The sequence below is a fragment of the Saccopteryx leptura genome, chromosome 1 (assembly GCF_036850995.1).
Source record: "Saccopteryx leptura isolate mSacLep1 chromosome 1, mSacLep1_pri_phased_curated, whole genome shotgun sequence".
NCBI classification, from domain to species: Eukaryota; Metazoa; Chordata; class Mammalia; order Chiroptera; family Emballonuridae; genus Saccopteryx; species Saccopteryx leptura.
Window position 1 is genome coordinate 8,373,063 of NC_089503.1, and position 16,618 is coordinate 8,389,680.

The following is a 16,618-nucleotide window of genomic DNA, read 5'->3' on the forward strand; positions in this document are numbered from 1 at the left end:
GTTAGGGTCCCTGGAGAAGACCAGGGCACCTGAGCTCTGTCTTCATGTGTCATAAGGGCAGTCTGGGACAGACAGATTAGATTTGTGTTGTATGGCCACAGAAGATCAAGGTAATTGTTGGGAATTTAGGGAAACTCACTTTCGCTAGGGAGAAAGGAATCCCTCTTTAATTGTTAAAATGGACCACCTTGTGAAGTAACAAGCCCTTGTCACTCCTCGTGTTCCAAGAGCTGATTTATCTGTCAGACGCTGGAAGGTTCCCAGGGTGAGTGGGAACGTTGGGGCTGGAATGCTCGGGTCCCTTGGAGCCCCCTTGTTTTGCTGCCTTTACCTGGTGGGGAGAAGGGAAGTGGTGGGCTACTATAAAAGGGTCAGGGCCTGAGGAGAGCAGGACCAGGGGGAGCCGTTGCATGTCAGGACTGGAGAACTAAAGACAAGGTGCAGTTCACCCTTTGCCCTACCGTCCCGAACATGGCTGGCTTTACAAAGCTGCCGAAGGGCCCGCTCCAGAATCCAGAGATTCGAGGGCCAGCTGACTGACTAGCTTACAGTGAAGCCTCGGCGATGCCACTTTGTCCCTGGTTCTCATTTTCTCATCTGGAGAACGAAAGGGTAGGATCTGATGAGCTCTCAAGTGCCTCCCACCAGTTCTGCCTCTGAGCAGGTCAGTGAGGCAGTGGCCCTGGGTTACGGGGGGCCAAGCACCCTAGGCTTCCTTCTCCTTCTCATTGCCACCCCACCCCAGCTCCTGCAGCTACTGTTAACTACAGGATCTTCTTCTAACTGGCTACAGTCTTGTCCCAACTGTAACTTAGCACCATGCATGGACAGAAGCTCTGGGGTCCCCACCAGCACTGACATGAACTAGCTGCGTCAGCTTTCGTTCCCTTCCTTCCCTGAGCCTCAGTCACCTCGCTTGTAGAGCCAGAGCCAGAGCCGGACTGCACGATGGGATCTGCTGGGATTGACAGCTTCAGGCTCTTCCAGGTCCCTGTGGTTCCAGGGACAAGGAGGGCCCACTCTAGCTGAGCCCAGGATGAGAAGCCCTCCACCTGACATTGAAAGTGAAGCTCTGAAATGGACTCAGAACCCTTCCCTCCCTCCTGGCTCTGCCACCAAGCACCTCTCAGGAGGCTGCCACTGGTGTCATTTCCCTTGTCCCTAAGAATCTCCTCCCAGACCCTCCCCTCCGCAATGGATTAGAGACAGGCAGGGCCGAGTAGTTTAGTAGTTTTACTGTTGGGGTGGTGAGGCCCTCAGTACGAGGGAGTCCTGCACAAGGCCACACGGCAAAGAGAACCCAGGTGGCCACAACCCAATCCAGTCTTGGGCCCTCTCCCCCCAACTGCACGCAAGCTGCCCACTCCACCAGACCCTGGGCTTTCCCCCACACCTCACTTCCCGCAGCCCTGCCCTGACAGCTGTTAGACAGAAGGGAGCAGAAAGCAGCAGGATTCACTCTCCTAGGACCACACCTCTGACAGGAGCAGGCTCTCCCAGGTGGGATTGCTCGGAGGCTCCAGGGAGGGCAGCAGGCCTGAAAGCCGATCTCCAAGAGGGCGGGGCTCCCAAATGCTGGCAGATAAAAACCCAGAGAACCAGCACCATCTGGAGACCAGCCGCAGGCACAAGGAGCCACTCAGCAAGCCACTCAGTTCCTGGACCTTGGAAGTGGTAAGCCCCTGAGGCAGGAAGAGCCCTGGGAGGGCCTGCCGAAGGCAGATGGGGTCCTGCAGGCCAAGATGGCAGATGGAGGGAGACAGATGTTTGTGCTCCAGATGGTGGGAGAAATGCAGGGGGAAGCCACCACCATGGGCTGACACAAGTCACATCCAGAGGCAGCTGCCCACACTGACACCCCCCCAGAGATGCACCCAGAGGCAGGCACAGGGAAAGGATAGCCCACTCCCAGGCCTGCCTCACCCCGGTCAGATAGGCCAGTCTACTGGCTCCTTCACCTGGAGGCAGTAGTATTTACAGAACTACCCCTTCCGCCTGCACCCTCATCTAGAGACATCTGTCTTCCCGCTGTGTTTCAGATTCCCATGGCAGACCCCCAAACCCAGCTCTTCTGCCTGCTGTTCCTGGCAATCACTGAAGGCTGGGGTCGGCAGGTGGCTATCCCCGGCTGCCACTTGCACCGTGAGTAACCCTGGGCGCAGGGAGCTGGGAGGGAGCAGAGAGCTGATGCACTGGACAGAGGGGCAGGCAGCACCCTTGAGAGAACAGGCAACGAGCTGGGTAAGCCTTCGCACAGGCACCATCCACCGCTCATCTGTCTCCTTCTAGCCTTCAATGTGACAGTGCGAAGTGACCGCCAGGGTACCTGCCAGGGCTCCCATGTGGCACAGGCTTGTGTGGGTCACTGTGAGTCCAGTGCCTTCCCTTCCCGCTACTCTGTGCTGGTGGCCAGTGGCTATCGACACAACGTCACCTCCATCTCTCAATGCTGCACCATCAGTGGTCTGAGGAAGGTGAGGGGGCCCAGCCTCATGGTGGCTCATAGGGCTGGAGGGGACAGAGCAGACGGGGTCTACAATGGCCTGAGAAAGAGGACTAAAATACAGGTCCTCCTCTCCCACAGGTGAAAGTGCAGCTGTATTGCGGGGGGGACCGGAGGGAGGAGCTGGAGATCTTCACCGCCAGGGCCTGCCAGTGTGACATGTGTCGCCTCTCACGCTACTAGCCCACCCTCTCTCGGCCGCCCTCCCCTTGGTCAGAGAGACTGAGTTGGAGTCCATCCCATGTATCCTGAGCCTCACTGAGGACAGCAGCTTCAGCCCTCTTAAGAGTCTGTGCTTGTCACCTCGTGAGGAGAAGGCAGTTCCTGCCTCTCCCCCGCCTGCCTGGCCTCCTAACCAGTCTCATCATTGCATGGCCCTCTTTGTCCCCACCTCTTAATAAAGCAAGCAGTCCTTGAGTGTCTTGTCTTTATTAAGTCTACCCCCAGCCAGGGGGAGGGGGACAGACCATGGTAACTGTGACCCCCACCTTGCCCCAGGACACGGGGAACTGCTTCTGCCTGTGCCCTCACCCCTCCCCCTGCCCAATAAATAAAAAGGGGACAAGAAAGTACAGGGTGAGGGAGGGGAGAGAAGGAGAACGCCCCAGGCCCAGGACAGTGTCTGCGTTGGGGTGAGCAAGGAAGAATAAATAGACCATGGATCCCATGGTGGGTGAGGAAGGACCTCGCGCTGGCACGAGGTGGGACATGAGGAGCTGAGTCCCATTGCCCTGGGCCGGGAGCAGGGGAACCTGCCTGCAGACTGGAGCCCAGCTTTCTGGGGCAGGGAGATCCCTGATGGCAGCTTCCTGGTCAAGCTTGCCCTGGTCAAGTCCTGCCACAAGGGCCCGAGAGTTCTGTTGCCAGGACCACCATCTCCTCCCCTCTCCCCACAGCGAAAGCTGCCCACGCTGGGCCAGGCAGGGAGCCCTCCACCCACTCTGGAGAGGCCAGGGGTAGGCGTGTGTCTCTCTGGGCCCCTGGGCAGGAGCGGGGATGGAGGGGCTGACAGCTCTGGGTTTAGTTTCTTCCCTTCGATGGGATCTCTAGCTCTGACCCCCACTGGCGGCCACCTGGGGTGTAAGGCGCTGGAGGGGGGCCTCTTTGGCCCCCTGAGTCCCCTGTAATCGGCGTAGCCGTAGCTCCTCCAGGCCTTGCCACAGCTCCTGACGTTCTAGGGCCTTCTGCTGCTCCCTGGGGAGAGAGGGTGAGGCAGCTCCCCTGCCTGTGGCCCTGACTACAGTCCAGCCTCCCTCACCACCACGCCGTCGGTAAAGGGACTCTGTGGGACCCTCTGCTCCTGGAAGAGATCACTGAGGAGACTGGTCATGGAGCAGGTGGCTTAGCCTGGCTCTGAGAGGCCTGGCCGAAGGGGAGGAAACTCCGGGGAGTCAAAGCTCCACACCTGGGAGGGCACTTGGGAGAATGACTGGAGAATGCAGTGGGAGCTGGGCATGAATGGCCCAGCACTAGGCCAGGAACCTAGCAGGGACTTTAGAGGTCCCTGTGGGGTCCTCCGCTTAGGTTCCCTCCGGCTGTGAGAAGCTGGTCCCTTTCTGCCTCGCTCCCCCTCCCTCCAGGACCAGCCCTTCAACACTCACTGCTGCTTTTCCAGCTTGTAGGAGGCTGTGAGTTCATCAAACAGCTTCCCATTCATCTCCATGAAGGTCTTGAGCACATTGTAGATCAGAGATACGATGGTTCTTGGCAAGTCAAGGGAGGGGGTGAGGAGATGAGAGCAACTTCGGTTTGGCCCCACCTCCCTCTACATCCCTGCCTGTCCCTGTGCCCCAGACACAGCGTGCCGGCCTGACCAGCACCGACACTGCCCTCTTCCCGCCCCTCCGCCCCCACCTCAGCCCTCTCCAGAGGCCTTCCCTCATTCTCTCCAGCCAGGAGCAACCCCGACCTGGGCCGGCTGACCCTGGACCCAGCTTCTGGGGACCAGGTCAAGGTCTGGACACTCACTGATTCCAGTGCTCCTTGGAGACCTGGTAGAGGGTCCCGAACACAGCAGGCAGCACAGTGTGGCAGTTGTCCTCAATGAGGCTCAGGATATACTCATTGTTCCAGAAATACAGAGCCCGCTCTGCAACCTGGGGCAGCGAGGTGGCAGTGTGAGCACTGGCAGTGGCTTCCCTGCATGTGCAAGGGCTGGTACCCACCCCTCCAACCCCAGGGCACCCTGCCCTCCACACACCCATCCTCAGGGCTCATCTGACCCACTGGAGGGAGCAATGTGACAAGGAGGAAAGAACACTGGATTCGGAGTCCACTGCTCAGGGTTGAATCCTAGCTCCACCGCACATTGGCCACATAACCTGGGGCAAGGCATTTAACCTCTCAGTTTTCTCATCTGTAAAATGGACCCAGTAATAGCTACCTCCCCAGGGCTGTTGTAAGAATCAAATGAGGTGTATTCAGCTGAAGTACCAGAACCACTGAGAAAGAATGGACTTCCACCAGGTTATGGCTCATAAGAATGGGAGAAAGGCCTGACCTGTGGTGGCGCAGTGGATAAAGCATCGACCTGGAAATGCTGAGGTCGCCGGTTCGAAACCCTGGGCTTGCCTGGTCAAGGCACGTATGGGAGTTGATGCTTCCTGCTCCTCCCTCCCTTCTCTCTGTCTCTCTCCTCTCTCTCTTTCCCTCTCTCTCCCTTCTAAAATGAATAAATAAATAATTAAAAAAAAAAAAAAAAGAATGGGAGAAAGCCCTAACCGGGCGGTGGCGCAGTGGATAGAGCGTCGGACTGGGATGCAGAGGACCCAGGTTCGAGACCCTGAGGTTGCCAGCTTGAGCCCAAGGTCGCTAGCTCCAGCAAGGGGTTACTCAGTCTGCTGAAGGCCCGCGGTCAAGGCACGTATGGGAGAGCAATGAACAATTAAGGTGTTGCAATGTGCAACGAAAAACTAATGATTGATGCCTCTCATCTCTCTGTTCCTGTCTGTCTGTCCCTATCTATCCCTCTCTCTGACTCTTTCTCTGTCTCTGTAAAAAAAAAAAAAAAAAAAAAAAACAAGAATGGGAGAAAGTCTCCACACACATGTAGAACACTAGTTATAGCCAGCTTCACTATGTGCGGAGTCCTGGCTGGGCCCTGAAGTGGGACTAACAAAATTGAGGCCACTGAGAAAAGGAGAGAAGTGGTAACAACCCATGTGGAGCGCATTTCCGATTACCAAATATGTTTACACTGTGATCTCTAACGTCCTCATCGCCACCCTGTGAGGAGATCCCTGTTGGCCCCCGTTAGGATGACGAGGCTTACTCACACTCACAGTGGCAAAGTGATTTGCCCAAGGCCCCTCAGCTAACTGCGAGGCAGATCTGAGGTTTGACCCAAGGTCTTCTGACCCTAAATCCAGCATCTCCCCATTATCAGACCCAGGAGGGTCCAGAAGACAGAGGGAGCTGTGTTAGGTCAACTGGCCAACCTTCCTAGTCCATTCTCCAACTCCCACCCTCACCTGTGCCCAACCTGTACCTGGAAATGGGGGCTGGACACACAGCGGGCCACCTGCTTGAAGAGGGGCTCCTGGATCTTCACAAACTGGGAGGGCTCAATGACATCAAGAATCTCTTCCATCTCTCCCAGAAACATTACCTGGGGGTGGAGGGACACATAGGGTCACCGCCCATCTCCCCTGACACACACCTGCATGCCCTCGGAAGCTGTTTCCCAACCTCCCTCCAGTGGTCACCACAGCCCTCCTTCATACCTCCTTCTGGGTGCAGGTTTTTGGCCAGTATTTGAGCAGCCCCCGGATCACCTGTGGGAGTTGGAGCAGAAAAGAGTTAGACCTGCAGGAAAGGAGACTTGCCTCTTCCCCCAGAGGTACTCACATGCTCTGTCAAGGTGGCATCCTTTTCCAGGAACTGCACCACACAGTATGCCAGCTGTGGGGGGTGGAGAGAAAGAAGACGGGGTCAACGGGGCCAGGACAGGCAGCCGGACGTTGGCTCACTTACGATGTCTCCTCTCATTCACCAGGCATTCACTGACTACCTCCTAGGATGTCCCAGGTACTCTGCTCGCTGTGTGGTGACACAATGATCTCACAGGGGTAATATTTAGCAAACTAGTCCTTACAAATTTTACAGAAGGTTCCACGATCGAACTCTGTATCACAATCTACAGGAATATAGGAGGAGAGTTTATTCCTGCCGAGGGCATGTTAAGAGGGACGAGACTAGGACGGCTTCATAGACTTGATGTCTGAGATCCTTAAAGAGCACCGGGAATACTCTAACGTAGATGGAACAGAAGGAGTAAAGAGAAGGAAGGTGAGAGAGGATCCCATGACTTCACGTGATTGAAGCCAGACTGTTAGGTTGACCAAGATGGCTGACCTGACTCTGTCAGCTCTCTCGTGCAGGGCCAGGCCTGGGCCTTACCTGGGCATGAAAGACAGACAGCGACTTAACGGAGTGCAGGGGAATCAGGACCCGAACCAGGAACTGCTTGTGCTCTGTCTTCAGGGGCAGCGCAAAGCCGTTGATGATGCTGAGGAGGGGGCAGGAGAGAGGAGGAGGGCTCAGGTGACTGGGCCTCAAGCCCTCCCCCAGAATGCTGATGCTCTGGCTGAGGCCCAGGGAGAGTCACCTTCCTAAGATCTCCAGCAGCTCAGCCACACCGTTAAAGTGTTCGAGTTCATAGATGAACCTGCGGCAGGAAGATAAGGACGCAGAAGTGCTCAGGGCAATCGGAGCAGGTCCCGCCCCTCGCAGCCACCTGCCTGCCCACTCAACCGTGCACACTAATCCAACTCTCTCCCAACTCAGAGGCCATGCCCCCTTCCCAATACCCTAAACCAGGCCCCTCTGCGACCCACACCCACCTCTGAGTCGCCCTCAGTCCGGCCACTGGTGCCACTCTGGGTCCCAGCTCAAACCCCTCCTCTATGGAGCGTGCTGACTCACCTCCTCCCCAGACCCTAACCCTCACTACCTGGTCCCCCTCCAGTCAGCAGGCACCTAGCCTGCATTCTTCGCTCCTCAGCCTGGTCAACCAAAACAATGACAGACACTTCGAGCACCTATTCTGTGCTGAGTACTTCTCAAAATGATCCTGGGAGGCAGGGCTTATTAGATCCATGTACAGACAAAGAAATCGAGGCTCAGTGCTTCAATGAAACTTGCCCCAAAGTGAATTAGCAGGGGATTTAAGGGACTCCAAGCTGCTGGAGGACAGAGACCATGTCTCACCTGTTCTGTGGTTCATACGGTAACGATAAAAGCTAGTATTTCAGCGTCTCAGCCTGGGTCTGGGCTCTGCACTCAGTGCTTTTGAAGGCATGCCTCATTTCATCTTGATGATCGTCCCTGACTTATCTATCAGTCCACTTTAGAGTCGAGGAAAGTGGGAGGGAGCTTCAATAACTTGCCCAAGCACACTCAAATGTTTGAACCAAACTCAGATACAGGTGTCTAACTCCAGAGTCAGTCTCAACAACAAGGCCATCCAGCTTTGGTGCTCAATACACATTCAACAGAAAGAATCTTTCTATAGGTCCTTAGGGCTGAGCACAATAAGAGTCAAAAGGTTTAGATCCTAGGCCCCCTGGACTGGCTTAGTTTCCACCAACAACTTCATCTCTCTTGGCCTCTATTTCTCTATCTGTAAAATGGAAATAAAGAATCTTCCTCTGCTGACCTCACAGGCAGGGTTTGAATGATCAATATGATATAATATGTTGCCGGGAATGAACGTGGGCCCCCCAGCCTGGAAGCCCTTCCCTCCGGCTCCTCCCCAGGTCCCGGCGGGGCAGGCCGCGGGCACCCACCTGAGGAAGATGTGGCTGCACTGTTTGCGGATGTAGGCCCGCAGCCCCAGGAACTTGCCGTAGACCCGGTGCAGGATGGTCTTGAGGTACTCACGCTCCCGGGGGTCCTCACTGTCAAACAGCTCCAAGAGCTGTGGGACCCGGGGTCAAGGGTCAGGAGAGAGACCAAGCCCAGGTTTCTTCCATCCTCTCCCCATGCCCCTCAGGGAGCCTGCCCTGCCCCATGGCACCCCCCAGCCTGGGCTTCCCACTTCACCATCAGAACAAACTTTTGATCCACGTATCTCTTGGCCACGGAGGGCTGAAAGTCTGGGCTCTCCAAGAAGCGCAGGAAAAACTCATATACCAGCTGGGGGAGGGGAGAGGCAAACGGTGAGTTCCGGAGCAGACCCTCCGACTCGCCCCGCCCTAGGGGCCTCATGCATCAGTCCAGGGCCTAAGGAGACCCTCGTCCCTGTCCTCGGGTCTCTTCTGACACTCGGGTCCCTGCCTCCCCCAGCCCTCAAACCTGCAGATGTGGCCACGAAGGCTCGAGGTTGGGCTCATCCTCTTCAGGGTCAAATTCTGGGTTCTCACTGGGCGGCAGGGTCCGGAAGATATTCACTGAGATCTGAGGAACAGCGGGAACCTTAAGGAAGAACCCTCAGAGGCAGACGCCAGGGGGCACCTCGTCCAGAGTTCTAAGGGGACACAGCACGTGGTCCAGCAAGCAGTTCACTCCTTGGCAATCATGACCAGAACACATAATTCACAGAAGCCCGGGCCAGGGGCTAGGGCCCACGGGTAGACAAGACGTATCCTTGCCCTCTGTCGGGTGCCGTCCCGTGGGGAAGATAAGATGGAAGGCAGTGCAGTCTACAGACACTCTAGCTAGCACAAAGGAGACTTCTAGCTTGGGCGTTGAGAGAGGCTTTGTGGAAGGAGCAGCACCCAAGCCAGGCCGTGGCGGTGAGGGGCAGGGGCGGGAGGGGGCAGTGCCCACCAGGCCTGAGAGCGCAGAGGTGCCAGGTAGGCCAGGCCCAGGGGCCACGGGAGGATGGAGAAGGGAGGGAAGCTGCAGGACTTGAGGCCAAGCAGAAGGGTGGATTCAACCCACAGGAGCCCACAGGCAGGCCAGCCGTGCTCCTGCACCCCCTGAAGCCTCCCCCAGGCCGGTTCACTGGGGCTCACCATGCGGATGATGTCTGGGTAGACAGGCTCGATGAGGACCCCCCGGGTGCTCCCCACACACTCCACCAGCTCGTTGAGCGCTGCACGCTTCACCTCCTTCCCCTTCAGGTCGGCCACGCAGTCCAAGAAGTCAAACATCACCCCACACTGGGCCAGCTTCCGGCTCAGGAGCTCGTGCAGCTCAGAGGCCGGCACATCTGGGGAGGAGGGGGGCACTGAGCCTGGGCCCAGCTGCCATGGCTCTGCACAAGGGCAAACCTCCCTAATCCTGGGGCAGCGTCCCCTGCCCCCAGACCCCTTGCTCTTGTGCCCTCCGACTGCTGCAGAGAGCAAATAGCTCCTGTTCTGTCCCCATTCCTGTGGGGTAAAGAATTTGTCTCTTCCTCCTAACCCAGCCCCAGAGGGCCTGAGGGCCTGTCTTTAAAGCAAGGTAACAACAACAACAAAAGACATGGATTAAAAAACAAAGCCAGGTGACAGACCCCAAATGCCTGGGCTTTCCACAGGTGCCCCAAACAGCCCCTGCCTCCCGCTCCTGGGTGGCACAGCAGTGGGGGGAAGGTCAGAGTTGAGATCCCCAGGGTGCTCTCTGGCTTAGCCAGTCAGGCCCTGTGGCCCAGGGGTAGGGGACTGCATGGTGACCGCGGGGAGCCACGCTAAACACCTGCTCCAGGACCCTGGCAGTGCCTGGGCTGTTAGTAGCCTCCTGGAACACAGGCTGTGGGCCCCACCCTTGGCCCGGGTCTGCCCCCCGGGGTGGCGCCACCTCCAGATGCCCCACCTCCGAGGATGACAGGCCAGTCAGGCCATGCGTCAGCAGGGAGGGCTGGAGGGTGGGGGTCAGCTCTGATGGTGGAGTCCCTGGCCTGGACGGGGCTATCCAAACTCCCTCTGATGGCAGCTGCCAGCTGCTTTTCACTACCCCTGCAGCTTGGCGGCTGTACCCTGGCAGCCGGAGGGCCTCACCTTTGAGCAGGGGCAGTGGAGTGAGCTCCTGCTGGTTGCTCTGATAGCGGAACTGAGAGGAACTGTGTGAGCGCCGGGGCCGGGCCCTGCGGAGGGAACGGCGGGAGAAGCCATCCACTTTGTCAGGTGGGGGCACAGGCGACAGCCCCGGGGAAGAGGGGCTGGTGGGGGTACTTGCAGGAGGCAGCTTCGTCTCCATGACAGCCAGGCAGCAGTTAAGCCTTCAGAGACCCCGGGGTTCCCGCTGGCCCTGGAGGATGCTGAGTGAGGCTTGGCTGACTAACTTGGGCCCATCCTGGTGGTGGTGGAGGGTACAAGCACAGTCTTGGGCCTCCCCCCCAGGGCCTTCGGCAACTGCCAGTCCTGGGGGGCAGGCAGGGTAGAGAGGAGGATGGCTCAGGCCTCAGGTCCTTCCTTGGGGTCACGAAGAGTCCAGTTAGGTTTCCCACCCTGGCTCATTGAAAATGAAGTCGGGGCAGAGAGGTCAGCAAGAAAGAGAGAGAGAGCCTGTCAGTTTTTTCCAGGAAAGACAACGTGAGAACGAGTGCTGCTGAGTGCCCCCCTCGTCTTTCCCTCCTACCCTTGGCCCAGACCCTGTATCCAGGGGCAGCCCCTTCCCATGGGGGCCACGTCCCTCCCCTCTCTGACTGAATGGCCTTAGCCTGCCCCTGCCCAGAACGGGGTTCCCGCACCTCAGCGCCGGCCCCTAACAGAATGGGGCCCCGTTTCTGCACCACTACTCCCAGCCACTAGGGACTTCCCCGAGAAGGGGGCCCTGTCCCCATGCCATCCCCCTTCTAGAACCAGCACCCTCCCCCACCTCAGCTCCTCCTTCCTCGCCCCCCAAAATCTCGTCTGCCTCTCCGTGGGAGACACTCACTTCTCAAAAGCCCAGACTTTGGGTCCCAGACCCTAGGGACTGTTGGTGGGGAGGGGGCGGCTGTTCAGAGCTCCTGCACAGCGGTTCCGCTCCGGGTGCTGGGCGGCGGCGCTCCTGGGTTCTCTCTCGGGCTCCGAGGGGGCCGGAGCATACCCCAGCTCAGCCCCGGGTCGGGGCGCGGGCGCTCGGCGGGCTCAGGGCTGGACCGGGCAGCGCGCGGACCTCTCCTCAAGTCTTGGGACCCGACCCGGCGCCGCGCGGCGCCGCGGGAGCCCTGGCTCTGTGCGTCCCGGCACCCGCCGCCCAGCTGCTCAGGATGACATCAAGTCACCTCCCCCCTCCAGGCCTGCACCTCCCCGCGGGCAGGGGGCGGGGGGGGGGGCTGCGTCAGGAAGTTCCCGGGGCCGCTGGGAGATGTAGTCTCCGCCCCGCTTAAAGTGGGCTGCCAGACCAAACGGGGAGCCTCTGTGGGCAACCCGCGACAAGGATGAAATAGAGTGGGATGGGGTCCAAATGGTGCTGGGCTCCTAGGTTCCGAAAGGGAGACTGCATAAGGAGAGAGGAGGACTCTAGAGTTTGCATCAAGAAGCTAGGAGTGATGAAAGGACACTTACTTCACTTGGAATCCAGCACTGGGCTGGTTAATGGTCTGCAGTAAGCCAGTGCCTGCTGGGAGGGGTGTGGCACACAGGAGGCTGCTGGGAAATGCAGTTCATCCTCAGGCCTGCAGTCCCCCTCCCGTCCTTTGCTGTCTACGGTGACATCATGGGCTGGGGTTTAAAGGGCCAGCCTTGGATTGGCAAAGCATCAGAGCAAGAGGTGCTCCCTGGCACTGCCAACCTCCCCTCTCTGGGCAAGCTGGACCCCCTGAGCAGACCTCCCAGCCCTCTGGGCCCTAAGATGTGAGGTCTTTTATTCAAAAGCCTCTGCACAATATCCAAAACACAGGTGGTATTCCCGGAGTTGTGCATTCCTACCAGAGGTTCCCGGCCTGCAGTCCCCTTGGCCCCTTTCTAGGACCTTGGACTCCAGTTCCCTCTACCTCCTGAGCGCCATCCCCCTACACTACACTGTGAAATTGCCATCCAGAAGTTTTGCCTGGATGAACAACTGGTCCATGCGAGCAGCAGGAGTGGGCAATGAGACCAGACGAATAAGTCAGGGAGGGAACTGAGGGCTGGGCCCTTTGCAGCGTCTTCCCCACCGTGCCTTAGGCCTTGGTGACCACTCAGTGCTCCAGTGCAACCACCAGCCATCTTCCCTGTTGCATAGGGAGCCTGGCCCCCAAAGGTGCCCACCTGCTAGAGCCACAGAAAGCCAAAGCTAGGACCCAGGACCGTAACACTGAAGGCCTTGCCCAAGGTCACAGCCTTTTTTTTTTTTTTCTTTTGAGAGACAGAGAGAGAGAGAAAGCATCAACTTATAGTTGTGGCATTTCAGTTGTTCATTGATTGCTTCTCAGATGTGCCTTGACTGGGAGGCTCCAGCTGAGCCAGTGACCTTTGGGCTCAAGTCAGCAACCATGGGATCATGTTAATGATCCCATCCTTAAACCAGGGACCCTGCGCTCAAGCTGGCGACCTTGGGGTTTCGAACCTGGGACCTCAGCATCCCAGGTCGATGCTCTGTCTACTATACCACCACTGGTCAGGCCACACAACCTATTATCAAAAGCTGGGAACAGGAACCAGACCCCAATCTCCCAGCCTAAATCAGGACGGTAACATCTCCAGGCTTCCTAGAGGGTAATGTACTAGACCCTCAAGGTCAGGCTGATAGTGGAGGGATGGTATCTTGTACAAAGGGGTGCTCAGTTTGAGAATTGAGGGGCTGGAAGGGTCGAAGACAGACATAAGACTTCCTGCAAGAAGTGGTATATGAACTGGGTCTCAAAATAGACACTATGTTACCTGAGAGGTACGGATGAAAAAAACTTTTTTATCACCTTTATTGAGATATCATACACATTCCATAAAATTCACACGTTTTGTTGTTTAATTGGTATAGAGCATTCGTTTTGAAGGATGAAAAAGTTCTGGAGAATGGTTGCAAGCAATGTGACTATACTTAACACTACTGAATTTTACACTTAGAAATGGTTAAGATGGTAAAATTTATGTTATGTGTATTTTACCATAATTTAAACAAAATGAAAAGTCAAGGCCTTCCACTATGGACCAAGTCAAAAGTTACATCCCATTCTTCAGTGATCCCTTCCAAACCGAGGGAATTCCCAGAGGGGAATTCCTGATCCCACCAAGGGAACTCCCAGAGGGGCTCCCTTGGAGTACTCATCCCTGAGCCCCTGAGGCCTAGAACTCTCACCTTTTGCCTGATGAGTTCCCACCTAATCTAATGTGGGGAGATCCTCAAGAAGCCCCACAAAGGCTGGCCCTCCCCTGTTTCTTTCTATGGGGAGGTACCCTGGCCCATCTTTCCCCCAGCTCCTTAAATTCTCCAGGATCCAGTCGTCCGGTAAAAGCTCCCTGATGCAGCGCCCAGGATCTGTCTATTTGTTGGGGCTGCTGAATCTAAAACAGGGCCTGGGACTTCATCCCATAAACACCCCTTCGTGGTCTCCAATACCACCTTCTTTCCTAAGAGAATATCATACCCTTTATGTTGTGAGTATTTTTTTTCTCTCATTCAGCTCCTCCTCCAGGTCTGGGCCAGCCTCTGGGATCATTATGTCTTGGAGTTGAATTTCTGTGGAGCTCACAGTGTTCTGTCTGGAGGAGGTAGCAGGAAGGACCTTTGTGTCCCTGTCCCTCTGAGTCCTACCTATTCCTCTGCTGTGGCGCAGACACTGCATCGTGTCCTGGCCACAGAGGGAGTCAGACGAGGACTGAACACATAAGCACCCACTCCTAAGAGACAGGTGTGGCTCCTTGTCAAGTTACAATGACGGACGGACATGAGTGCAGCTTCATTAGAGAGAGGCTAACCTGGGAAGCTGCCACCCCAGTTTGGGGACCTGAATACTGGGAACAGTCCTGTGTCCTCCACCTTTGCATATGGTGCATGGTATTCCTACTGCAGGGGAATGGTCATCCCTCTAAGACTGGACACAAGGACAACATTTCCTCGTCTCCAGAATACACCCTTGTAAGCCCACTGACTTTGGGAGGAGAAGTGATATTTGTTTGCTCACTCACTCCACAGGCACTTAGGCACGCAGCCTGTTTTCCTCTCCCGTAAAACGGGGATATTAATAGTGTCTCTCTATGAGCAGCGGTGAAGAGCAGATGAAGTAATGCAAGAAAGTGACAAGAAGTCCAGGGCCCAGGACATTACACAGGCTCAATACATAATGTCTATTATTTATTATTTATTAATTTAATAAACATTCAATGAACATAAAAGTACACTTGGTCTGTCATGGGGGGAAAGCAGATCTCTTGAATCATTCCATAAGCATTTTCTTTTTTTAAAAGTACCTTTTTTTAAATGTACTTACTGATTTTAGAAAGAGGAAGGGATAGAGAAATAGAGAGAAAGAAACATCAATTTGTTGTTCCACTTATTTATGCATTTATTTGTTGATTCATGTATGTACCCTGACTGGGGATCGAACTCACAACCTTGGGTTATCAAGTCAATGCTCCAACCAACTGAGCTACCCTACCAGGGCACCATAAGCATTTTCTGAGTAGCCATCCTATTAGCCTGCCTCCTTGAGTGAGGCTTTCACAGTGTCTCCCAAAATTTTCCTTGAAGCTACTTCTCAGTACCTCCCAGGAGTCCTCCTGCCTACTAATCCAATCCCAGGTTACAAGGGCATGAAACAGGCTCACAGTTTCACCAGGGAGCAGTGACTTGCCTGAGGCCATATAGAACTGGACCTGGCATCCACCGCCCTGCCCCTTGGCTAGGGCGGTTACCCTTGCTTCGGGCTGACTTTTTTTTTTTTCTCAATTTATTTAATTATTTTATTTATTTATTTATTTATTACAGGGACAGAGAGAGTCAGAGAGAGAGATAGACAAGGACAGACAGACAGGGACGGAGAGAGGTGAGAAGCATCAATCATCAGGGTTTTTTTGTTGCGACACCTTAGTTGTTCATTGATTGCTTTCTCATATGTGCCTTGACCGTGGGCCTTCAGCAGACCGAGTAACCCCTTGCTCGAGCCAGCGACGTTGGGTCCAAGCTGGTGAGCTTTTTTGCTCAAGCCAGATGAGCCCGCGCTCAAGCTGGCGACCTTGGGGTCTCGAACCTGGGTCCTCGGCATCCCAGTCTGATGCTCTATCCACTGTGCCACTGCCTTGTCAGGCATTATTTTTTTCTTACAGAGACAGAGAGAGAGTCAGAGAGAGGGATAGACAGGGACAGACAGACAGGAACGGAGAGATGAGAAGCATCAATCATTAGTTTTTCGTTGCACATTGCAACACCTTAATTGTTCATTGATTGCTTTCTCATATGTGCCTTGACCGTGGGCCTTCAGCAGACCAAGTAACCCCTTACTGGAGCCAGCGATCATCCACTGTGCCACCGCCTGGTCAGGCTTAGTTTATTTTTATTGATTGATTTTAGAGAGAAAGAGAGAGAAATACAGACTTGTTGTTACACCCATTCATACATTCACTGGTTGATTCTTGTTTGTGCCCTGACCAGGATTGACCCAGCAACCTTGGCATATTGGGACAATGTTCCAACCAACTGAACCTGGCCAGGACCAGGCTGACTTTTGCCATTAGATTGCAGTTGAGTCCATCTCCCTAGCAAGGCTAAACTAGAATTAAAATTATCTTTGGTAAGGTGACCAACTTTTTTACAATGAAAAGAAGGACAAAAATAAATTGAAGAAAACAATATCGTAAATAAAAGAAACATTTTATTCATTGCAACAATAATACACTATAATATGATAAATGCGTAATAAAAACATCTGTAATATTTTATATTGTAAGTATGCTTATATGCCTATTAATTTTTAATAATAATTATAAGAAAAAAACACTCATTTAGATGTAAATACGTCACATCACACGCAATGGACTGACTGCATCAATCGAATACGGACATTTACAGATTAGTCTTCCAATATCAAAAAGGAGGACATGGCCTGACCAGGCGGTGGCGCAGTGGATAGAGCGTCAGACTGGGATGCAGAAGACCCAGGTTCAAGACCCCCGAGGTCGCCAGCTTGAGCGCGGGCTCATCTGGTTTGAGCAAAATTCCACCAGCTTGAGCCCAAGGTCGCTGGCTCCAGCAAGGGGTTCCTCAGTCTGCTGAAGGCCCACGGTCAAGGCACATATGAGAAAGCAATCAATGAACAACTAAGGTGTTGCAATGCACAATGAAAAACTA

At 55.0% G+C, this 16,618-nt stretch overlaps 2 protein-coding genes across 3 annotated transcripts; one reads left to right on the forward strand and one right to left on the reverse strand.

Moving 5' to 3' along the window:
* Nucleotides 1-1,626: 1,626 nt before the first annotated feature.
* GPHA2 (glycoprotein hormone subunit alpha 2) lies at nt 1,627-2,920 on the forward strand. Its single transcript, XM_066358769.1, has 4 exons — nt 1,627-1,674; nt 2,040-2,142; nt 2,290-2,474; nt 2,585-2,920. Exons 2-4 carry the CDS (start codon nt 2,046-2,048, stop codon nt 2,684-2,686), a joined length of 384 nt encoding a protein of 127 aa, XP_066214866.1. The 5' UTR covers nt 1,627-1,674; nt 2,040-2,045; the 3' UTR covers nt 2,687-2,920.
* PPP2R5B (protein phosphatase 2 regulatory subunit B'beta) lies at nt 2,917-11,656 on the reverse strand. Of its 2 annotated transcripts, none has more exons than XM_066358754.1 (14): nt 11,306-11,656; nt 10,426-10,788; nt 9,460-9,656; nt 8,798-8,899; nt 8,546-8,638; nt 8,290-8,420; nt 7,110-7,169; nt 6,902-7,010; nt 6,350-6,403; nt 6,226-6,276; nt 5,991-6,110; nt 4,472-4,599; nt 4,105-4,206; nt 2,917-3,697 (listed from the first exon to the last, which is right to left on the reverse strand). In XM_066358754.1, the coding sequence occupies exons 2-14, from the start codon at nt 10,622-10,624 to the stop codon at nt 3,550-3,552; spliced, it is 1,494 nt and encodes a 497-aa protein (XP_066214851.1). In that variant the 5' UTR covers nt 10,625-10,788; nt 11,306-11,656; the 3' UTR covers nt 2,917-3,549. The 2 variants fall into 2 exon arrangements, with proteins under 2 accessions (XP_066214851.1, XP_066214842.1); XM_066358745.1 differs by having other exon boundaries at nt 10,426-10,875.
* Between the last annotated feature and the right edge of the window lie 4,962 nt (nt 11,657-16,618).